The sequence below is a fragment of the Rhinichthys klamathensis genome, unplaced genomic scaffold, assembly GCF_029890125.1.
Source record: "Rhinichthys klamathensis goyatoka isolate OS25496 unplaced genomic scaffold, OSU_Roscu_1.1 h1tg000142l_1, whole genome shotgun sequence".
NCBI classification, from domain to species: Eukaryota; Metazoa; Chordata; class Actinopteri; order Cypriniformes; family Leuciscidae; genus Rhinichthys; species Rhinichthys klamathensis.
In genome coordinates this window covers 540001-550519 of record NW_026606677.1, presented here as the reverse complement: position 1 = coordinate 550519, position 10519 = coordinate 540001, and the positions used below count along the sequence as shown (strand labels likewise).

General features: G+C 49.6%; 1 protein-coding gene across 1 annotated transcript in view; it reads right to left on the bottom strand.

Moving 5' to 3' along the window:
* Positions 1–2300: 2300 nt before the first annotated feature.
* mrpl2 (mitochondrial ribosomal protein L2) overlaps positions 2301–10519 on the bottom strand; it is an 8302-nt gene continuing 83 nt past the window's right edge. The window contains exons 1-7 of the mRNA XM_056257740.1: positions 10461–10519; positions 9459–9531; positions 9224–9380; positions 8246–8387; positions 7650–7876; positions 5137–5210; positions 2301–2517 (exon numbers count right to left, since the gene is read on the bottom strand). The exon at positions 10461–10519 is cut by the window's right edge and continues 83 nt beyond it. Coding sequence (XP_056113715.1) covers positions 2320–2517; positions 5137–5210; positions 7650–7876; positions 8246–8387; positions 9224–9380; positions 9459–9524 — 864 coding nt within the window. The 5' untranslated portion in view covers positions 9525–9531; positions 10461–10519 and the 3' untranslated portion in view covers positions 2301–2319. The remainder of the gene's footprint in view (positions 2518–5136; positions 5211–7649; positions 7877–8245; positions 8388–9223; positions 9381–9458; positions 9532–10460) is intronic.

Here is a 10519-nt window from a genome sequence, read left to right as displayed (position 1 = left end):
CGTGACCCGTGACACAGGTGTGTGTGTGTGTGTGTGAACAGACGTGACCTGTGACACAGGTGTGTGTGTGTGTGTGAACAGACGTGACCCGTGACACAGGTGTGTGTGTGTGTAAACAGACGTGACCCGTGACACAGGTGTGTGTGTGTGTGTGAACAGACGTGACCTGTGACACAGGTGTGTGTGTGTGTGTGTGTGTGAACAGACGTGACCCGTGACACAGGTGTGTGTGTGTGTGAACAGACGTGACCCGTGACACAGGCGTGTGTGTGTGTGTGAACAGACGTGACCCGTGTGTGTGTGTGAACAGACGTGACCCGTGACACAGGTGTGTGTGTGTGTGTGTGTGTGTGTGTGTGTGTGAACAGACGTGACCCGTGACACAGGTGTGTGTGTGTGTAAACAGACGTGACCCGTGACACAGGTGTGTGTGTGTGTGTGTGAACAGACGTGACCTGTGACACAGGTGTGTGTGTGTGTGTGTGTGTGTGTGTGAACAGACGTGACCCGTGACACAGGTGTGTGTGCGTGTGAACAGACGTGACCCGTGACACAGGTGTGTGTGTGTGTGTGTGTGAACAGACGTGACCCGTGACACAGGTGTGTGTGTGTGTGAACAGACGTGACCCGTGACACAGGCGTGTGTGTGTGTGTGTGAACAGACGTGACCCGTGTGTGTGTGTGTGTGTGTGTGTGTGAACAGACGTGACCCGTGACACAGGTGTGTGTGTGTGTGTGTGTGTGTGTGTGAACAGACGTGACCCGTGACACAGGTGTGTGTGTGTGTGTGTGAACAGACGTGACCCGTGACACAGGTGTGTGTGTGTGTGTGTGTGTGAACAGATGTGACCCGTGTGTGTGTGTGTGTGTGTGTGTGTGAACAGACGTGACCCGTGACACAGGTGTGTGTGTGTGTGAACAGATGTGACCCGTGTGTGTGTGTGTGAACAGACGTGACCCGTGACACAGGTGTTACTGCGACGCTCAGTTTATTGCGCGGGTGTGACGAAGCTCTTGATGGGCGGCAGGCGTGTGTGTGTGTGTGTGTGTGAACAGACGTGACCTGTGACACAGGTGTGTGTGTGTGTGTGAACAGACGTGACCCGTGACACAGGTGTGTGTGTGTGTAAACAGACGTGACCCGTGACACAGGTGTGTGTGTGTGTGAACAGACGTGACCTGTGACACAGGTGTGTGTGTGTGTGTGTGTGTGTGTGTGAACAGACGTGACCCGTGACACAGGTGTGTGTGTGTGTGAACAGACGTGACCTGTGACACAGGTGTGTGTGTGTGTGTGTGTGAACAGACGTGACCCGTGACACAGGTGTGTGTGTGTGTGAACAGACGTGACCCGTGACACAGGCGTGTGTGTGTGTGTGAACAGACGTGACCCGTGTGTGTGTGTGTGTGAACAGACGTGACCCGTGACACAGGTGTGTGTGTGTGTGTGTGTGTGTACAGACGTGACCCGTGACACAGGTGTGTGTGTGTGTAAACAGACGTGACCCGTGACACAGGTGTGTGTGTGTGTGTGAACAGACGTGACCTGTGACACAGGTGTGTGTGTGTGTGTGTGTGTGTGTGTGTGTGTGAACAGACGTGACCCGTGACACAGGTGTGTGTGCGTGTGAACAGACGTGACCCGTGACACAGGTGTGTGTGTGTGTGTGTGTGAACAGACGTGACCCGTGTGTGTGTGTGTGTGTGTGAACAGACGTGACCTGTGACACAGGTGTGTGTGTGTGTGTGTGTGAACAGACGTGACCCGTGACACAGGTGTGTGTGCGTGTGAACAGACGTGACCCGTGACACAGGTGTGTGTGCGTGTGAACAGACGTGACCCGTGACACAGGTGTGTGTGTGTGTGTGTGTGAACAGACGTGACCCGTGACACAGGTGTGTGTGTGTGTGAACAGACGTGACCCGTGACACAGGCGTGTGTGTGTGTGTGTGAACAGACGTGACCCGTGTGTGTGTGTGTGTGTGTGTGAACAGACGTGACCCGTGACACAGGTGTGTGTGTGTGTGTGTGTGTGTGTGTGTGTGAACAGACGTGACCCGTGACACAGGTGTGTGTGTGTGTGTGTGTGTGTGAACAGACGTGACCCGTGACACAGGTGTGTGTGTGTGTGAACAGATGTGACCCGTGTGTGTGTGTGTGTGTGTGTGTGTGTGAACAGACGTGACCCGTGACACAGGTGTGTGTGTGTGTGTGTGTGTGTGTGTGAACAGATGTGACCCGTGTGTGTGTGTGTGTGTGTGTGTGTGTGTGTGTGAACAGACGTGACCCGTGACACAGGTGTTACTGCGACGCTCAGTTTATTGCGCGGGCGTGACGAAGCTCTTGATGGGCGGCAGGCGTCTGATCTTGCGCCCCGCCCAGCCGCCCTTCCTCTGCCAGCGGCCGCTCGAGGGCCGGATGCCCAGCCAGCGGTTCCGACCCGCCTTCCCGATGATGCGCTTGTTGTGGTCCACGTTAGACACTCGGCCCACTGTAGCCACACACGTCTCCAACACCTGAGAGATTAAGAGCACACGCTTTACACACACATCTGGAGCACTCACACACACATCTGGAGCACACACACACATCTGGAGCACACACACACATCTGGAGCACTCACACACACACATCTGGAGCACTCACACACACACATCTGGAGCACTCACACACATCTGGAGCACTCTCACACACACATCTGGAGCACTCTCACACACACATCTGGAGCACTCACACACACATCTGGAGCACTCACACACATCTGGAGCACTCACACACACATCTGGAGCACTCACACACACATCTGGAGCACGCACACACACATCTGGAGCACTCACACACATCTGGAGCACACACACACATCTGGAGCACTCACACACATCTGGAGCACACACACACATCTGGAGCACTCACACACACACATCTGGAGCACTCACACACATCTGGAGCACTCACACACACACATCTGGAGCACTCACACACACATCTGGAGCACTCACACACATCTGGAGCACTCACACACATCTGGAGCACTCACACACATCTGGAGCACTCACACACATCTGGAGCACACACACACACACACATCTGGAGCACTCACACACACATCTGGAGCACGCACACACACATCTGGAGCACGCACACACACATCTGGAGCACTCACACACACACATCTGGAGCACACACACACACATCTGGAGCACTCACACACATCTGGAGCACACACACACACATCTGGAGCACACACACACATCTGGAGCACTCACACACACACATCTAGAGCACTCACACACATCTGGAGCACTCACACACACACATCTGGAGCACTCACACACACATCTGGAGCACTCACACACACACATCTGGAGCACACACACACACATCTGGAGCACACACACACATCTGGAGCACACACACACACACATCTGGAGCACACACACACATCTGGAGCACTCACACACACACATCTGGAGCACTCACACACATCTGGAGCACTCACACACACACATCTGGAGCACTCACACACACATCTGGAGCACTCACACACATCTGGAGCACTCACACACATCTGGAGCACTCACACACATCTGGAGCACTCACACACATCTGGAGCACTCACACACTCACACATCTGGAGCACTCACACACACATCTGGAGCACGCACACACACATCTGGAGCACGCACACACACATCTGGAGCACTCACACACACACATCTGGAGCACACACACACACATCTGGAGCACACACACACATCTGGAGCACTCACACACACACATCTGGAGCACTCACACACACATCTGGAGCACACACACACACATCTGGAGCACACACACACACATCTGGAGCACTCACACACACACATCTGGAGCACACACACACACACACATCTGGAGCACACACACACACATCTGGAGCACACACACACATCTGGAGCACTCACACACATCTGGAGCACACACACACACACACACACACACACACATCTGGAGCACTCACACACATCTGGAGCACACACACACACTCACACACACATCTGGAGCACTCACACACACACATCTGGAGCACAAACACACATCTGGAGCACTCACACACATCTGGAGCACACACACACTCACACACACATCTGGAGCACACACACACACATCTGGAGCACACACACACACATCTGGAGCACACACACACACATCTGGAGCACACACACACATCTGGAGCACACACACACATCTGGAGCACACACACACACACATCTGGAGCACACACACACACATCTGGAGCACACACACATCTGGAGCACACACACACACATCTGGAGCACACACACACACATCTGGAGCACACACACACACATCTGGAGCACACACACACACATCTGGAGCACTCACACACACACATCTGGAGCACACACACACACATCTGGAGCACACACACACACATCTGGAGCACACACACACACATCTGGAGCACACACACACATCTGGAGCACTCACACACACACATCTGGAGCACACACACACACACATCTGGAGCACACACACACACACATCTGGAGCACACACACACACATCTGGAGCACACACACACACATCTGGAGCACACACACACACATCTGGAGCACTCACACACACACATCTGGAGCACTCACACACACACATCTGGAGCACACACACACACACATCTGGAGCACACACACACACACATCTGGAGCACACACACACACACACACATCTGATGCTGACCACGAGTAAACTAAATACAGATAGCGCCTGAACAGTGTTTCCTGTTGTCACATAAACCTGAAAATACTGTCAGCAAATCATTTTCATTGTTTGTAGAAGTAAAATGTTGTATAATGATGAACAATAGATATGAAGAATAATTTGGTGTGTGTGTGAGTGTGTGTGTGTGTGTGTGTGTGTGTGTGTGTGTGTGTGTGTGTGTGTGTGTGTGAAGCTGCTGAAGTGGAGATCTACAGATACTAATAGATCAAAAGCACTGACATAAACACTTGAGTGTGTATAGTGAGGTGTCCTCTGGTGGGACGGCACACACACACACACACACACACACACACACACACAGCTCCGGGACGACACAGGTTCTGGAGAACCGTAACCGAGTCTCTGAGTCTCACCTGGATCTGGTGTTTGGACGGCAGCTGAACGATGGCTGTGCCGTTGACCTTCCTCAGCAACACCCCACAGGTCCCTGCACACGAGAGTCAGAGTCAGTGTGTGTGTGTGTGTGAGAGTGTGTGTGTCGGACCTGCGGCGCGGATGTACTGCGCTCCTCTCCCGGGGAGCAGCTCCAGGTTGTTGACGAGGGTGTGTATGTCGTGCGGTGTGTGTGTGTTAGGGGTTGAACCGACTAGTCGACCTTAATGAAATACCGCGACGCTTTAAGCTTGACGTCGACTAGTCGCGTTGATCATGTGACACTATGATCGCGCTAATTTTGATACTAACATGTTGCAGACGACAACAGATGAAGAGCCCAGAGGGTCATTGCAGCAAGAAAGCAGCATTGGTACATCAAGTGTGTGTGAATACTTTACTAACCTAACACTAGATATTGTTGAAAACGAAAGTAAAAGCATGACGCACGCTCACTGTTTTACCGGAAATGAGAGTTCAGGATCTTTATTAAAATCATTAAAACATTTTTTTTTCTTTTTTTTATTTAAACATATTAATGATGTAGCTAATTCACCCGCAATTAATTGGAATATTATTTTGTATTACTTGGATCTGCGCATCACTAAGGCGCAGCTGTGAATTTATAGCTTTTTTTCCTTTTCTTTTCATCCTAAATGATGATGTAACTGCGGGCTGTTTAGCATTTCCATTGACTCCCATTCATTTTGGCGTCACTTTGACAGCGAATAACTTTACATCTGAGGCGTTTAAAGACTCCATTTGTCCATTATTTATTTCTAAAGAAACACGACAATGTATAAAGGGCTCCATTACCTTCTATGTTACACTATGGCCCCGTAGAAACAGATTTAGTAAAAATAGGCTAACGATTGCATCATAACCACTCGACTCTCTGTCGCGCTGTACAGAAATTACCGTACAGACAGGAGGAGAAGCTCGCAGGCGATCGGGGGACGTCCCGTCAAGGGAGAAGCCCATAGATAATGAGTCCATAAAAGCATCGGGATACTTACTCCTGCTCACTCACGCCAAAGAACTCTTTGCTCAAGTTCCCCGTCTCTGCAAGATTAACGTTGGCAGTTTTCACGCACAGCTACTAGAAGAGTAACGTCTGTCAGACAGGTTGCTCACGCCATCAAGCTTAGTTTGAGTCGGTCTGAGTCTGCGCGTCAGGAACGGAAGAGCTCAAAAATCGCTAAAAGTGGGCTTCAACTGTCTCAACTGAGTTCCAATGAGATGCTCTGTCCATTTCTTATACTGTCTATGCGTTCAACCCCTAGTGCAGCGGTTCCCAAACTTTTTTTCCTGCGCACCCCCTTCTATGTCCCAACCGGGTTGGCACACCCCCAATCCCCAATAAAAAAAAAACGCAACAAAAACGGAACAAAGCTTTGTTTTATCGCCATATAAAGACTGATGTTTAATCATGCGCTAATAACCAGAAGACGCATGAAAACAACAACATCAACAGTTTCAATATAATGCAACAAAGCTACGCACAAGCTTCCACTTTTAACCCTTTCACACGTAAGTTTAAAATATTCTAAGTGACCCCCCAGCGTGAGTTTTTCAAGGCGACCGTTATTTAGAACTTGTCACTTTAATGTTTCCATGGTGACGCGTCATTGCTTGTCACGTGACACAGCGCTGAATGAATGATGATCTGCTTATATGTAATTTTTCCTTTTTATCAAAAATATTCACAAATGTATTCGCTATAGCATGAAACACTGATATTCCGCTTGTCAAATATGTGTAAGTGGATGTGTTTCGTTGTTTAAACGCCTGTATAAGATCGCGTTAGCTGAGCTGTATGCGCGACGGGCGGCGCCATGTTAGTTTGTGCCACAGTTCAGAGAATCGGATCTGTTGGATTTACACACGTCTTCTCACGAAATACATGAGAGTAAGAGGGCGGTGAACTGGGAGAAGAATAGGGTCAAATGTGAAGCTACGTGCACAATGTGTATCTGATTCTGATATGAATAAAACGTGTCGTCTTATTATAATGAAAAGGATTATTATTGCCTCTTCCATAGAAATCAGCAAAATCAAAGTCATTGTTTTGCTAGTACTTCTGTGTATTTAAATGTCTGAAACCTAAAATAAACATCATGTGGTTGCAAGCACTCAGTAGTTGTGATGTACGACAGCACTGGCTCAGCGCCAGCACATCTGAATGTAGAAGTTGATCACGTGACGTATAGCCTAGCCTAGCGGCTGCAGGAGGAGGAGGCAGCAGCTGTCTTCTACGTTTCTATCGAAAACTAATAAATTATAGTTTTTTATTTAAAATAAAAGCGATTGCAAAGGAAATGTTTACTGTTCATGGTTTTTTATTTTATTGTATGGAAAAATCCCACTTAAAAAAACAGAACGCCATTACATTTTTCCTCTCTGCACCCCTGGGGGTGGCGTACCACACTTTGGGAATCCCTGCCCTAGTGTGTGTGTGTGTGTGTGTGTGTGTGTGTGTGTGTGTGTGTCGGACCTGCGGCGCGGATGTACTGCGCTCCTCTCCCGGGCAGCAGCTCCAGGTTGTTGATGAGTGTGCCGATGGGAAGAGCTCCGAGCGGATGGGAGTCTCCCTCTTTGGCCAGAACCGCCATGCGTCCGATGGCGCTGGACGACCGGATCACGTCTCCCGCCTCCATGGTCTCCGTGGCGATGATCCAGCGCTTGCGGCTGCCGCCGGCGACCAGCGCGATGTCAGCTGACCTGTGTGCACAAGGACACGCGCGACAGGGCCCTTTTATTACTTACACACACACACACACACACCTGCAGAGGTCATGTGACCGTGAGGACACACACACACACACACACCTGCAGAGGTCATGTGACCGTGAGGACACACACACACACACACACACACCTGCAGAGGTCATGTGACCGTGAGGACACACACACACACACACACACCTGCAGAGGTCATGTGACCGTGAGGACACACACACACACACACACACACACACACACACACCTGCAGAGGTCATGTGACCGTGAGGACACACACACACACACACCTGCAGAGGTCATGTGACCGTGAGGACACACACACACACACACACACACACACACACTGACCTGCAGGGGTCGTACCGCACCTCCACCACCTTCTCCACGATGGGCTGGTCCTCGCGGCCCGGCTCGTAGCGCAGACGCTGGAAGTCGATCATACGGTAGCGCTGCTTGTGTCCGCCGCCGATACCGTGAGTCACGATCCTCCCTGCAGAACACACACTGTCAGAGAGAGAGAGTGTGTGTGTGTGTGTGTGTGACGATCCTCCCTGCAGCACAGACACTGTCAGAGAGAGAGTGTGTGTGTGTGTGTGTGTGACGATCCTCCCTGCAGCACAGACACTGTCAGAGAGAGAGTGTGTGTGTGTGTGTGTGTGTGTGTGTGTGACGATCCTCCCTGCAGCACAGACACTGTCAGAGAGAGAGTGTGTGTGTGTGTGTGTGTGTGTGACGATCCTCCCTGCAGCACACACACTGTCAGAGAGAGTGTGTGTGTGTGTGTGTGTGTGACGATCCTCCCTGCAGCACAGACACTGTCAGAGAGAGAGTGTGTGTGTGTGTGTGTGTGTGACGATCCTCCCTGCAGCACACACACTGTCAGAGAGAGAGTGTGTGTGTGTGTGTGTGTGTGACGATCCTCCCTGCAGCACACACACTGTCAGAGAGAGAGTGTGTGTGTGTGTGTGTGTGTGACGATCCTCCCTGCAGCACAGACACTGTCAGAGAGAGAGTGTGTGTGTGTGTGTGTGTGTGACGATCCTCCCTGCAGCACACACACTGTCAGAGAGAGAGTGTGTGTGTGTGTGTGTGTGTGTGACGATCCTCCCTGCAGCACAGACACTGTCAGAGAGAGAGTGTGTGTGTGTGTGTGTGTGTGACGATCCTCCCTGCAGCACACACACTGTCAGAGAGAGAGTGTGTGTGTGTGTGACGATCCTCCCTGCAGCACACACACTGTCAGAGAGAGAGTGTGTGTGTGTGTGTGACGATCCTCCCTGCAGCACAGACACTGTCAGAGTGTGTGTGTGTGTGTGTGTGTGTGACCTGTGTAATCTCGTCCCCCGGTCTTCTTCATGCCGATCGGTCGCACGGTGTACTTCTCTCTCTGCTTCCACAGGCTCCGGTTCTGACACTCACACGCGCTCGTCATGAAGCCGCGACTTCCGGTCAGAGCCGCGGACACACCGGACACACTCGCGATCTGAGTGAAGCACGTGATTAATGATCAGCTGACGTGATGACAGGTAATGTGTGATGAAGAGGAGGATGAAGATCTGACCTGAGGTGAGGCGGCGCGCGACACAGAGAGCGCGCTCAGTGCGCGTGACAGCAGACCGACGCTCATCCTCAATCTGAACAGAGAGAAGCACTAATACAGATCATATTCATAACTAATAACTCATCCGTCGCTGATTACACATGAACACGATCCGTGCAGTGATGAGACTATAACTGTCGATGTTACACCATTGATCACTAGTTTAGCGCGGACATGTGCTTTATTGGCATGACAATTGTTAATAATCTATTATTGCCAAGCATTTCCAATCATGCATGTACATATACACAGGGTTGCCAACTAATTATTAACTTTTTTAATGAATCATGTGATCATCTAGTGTTTGATCATGTCTAAATATGTATTCAAGTGCAAAACCGCAGTTATGATCTGCAATACTCAGAGCTAGACTAGTAATGCATGTGTTTATGAAAGAGCCACACCTAGTGGACAACCCTGGCATTACAAATGGAAAATATTATTTTTTCTGGCCACAAAATGACTCTAATTTTCCTAATTTAAAACCCTTTCTCCACTTTAGCCTTAAATACTATACTAATTGTAATATAAATAATAAAAAATCTTAGAAAAAAATATGATTTCAAGTTGTCATTAATGGACCATAATTATTCCACAAATAGTATTTAGTACCGAAAGATCTACTCAAAATATTTAATAAATATTATTGAGCTAAAATATTGAACATTTATTTAATTACAAAATAGTTAATGTGTTTAATAGTGAATGCACTCTATACTGCAATGTTTACCAGAAACCCCTGCAATCCCTGTGTCCTGATCCAGTGACAGCGCTGGCTGTGTGGAACTAATCCGTGTGTTTCTGATCTTTGATTCATATCATATCTCATATTCTCATATGTGAGATTTACTGAGAGCGTGTGTCTTACGCCAAAAGCGTGAGAGTTGGCAACCCTGAAATTAATAATACATAACAAATAAATCTCTCTCTCTCTAGCTGACAGAAGCACATGCGATCACTCACCGCGAACTGTAGGTCCACTCACTCAAAACATTAATATAATGATATTAATAATCCACACT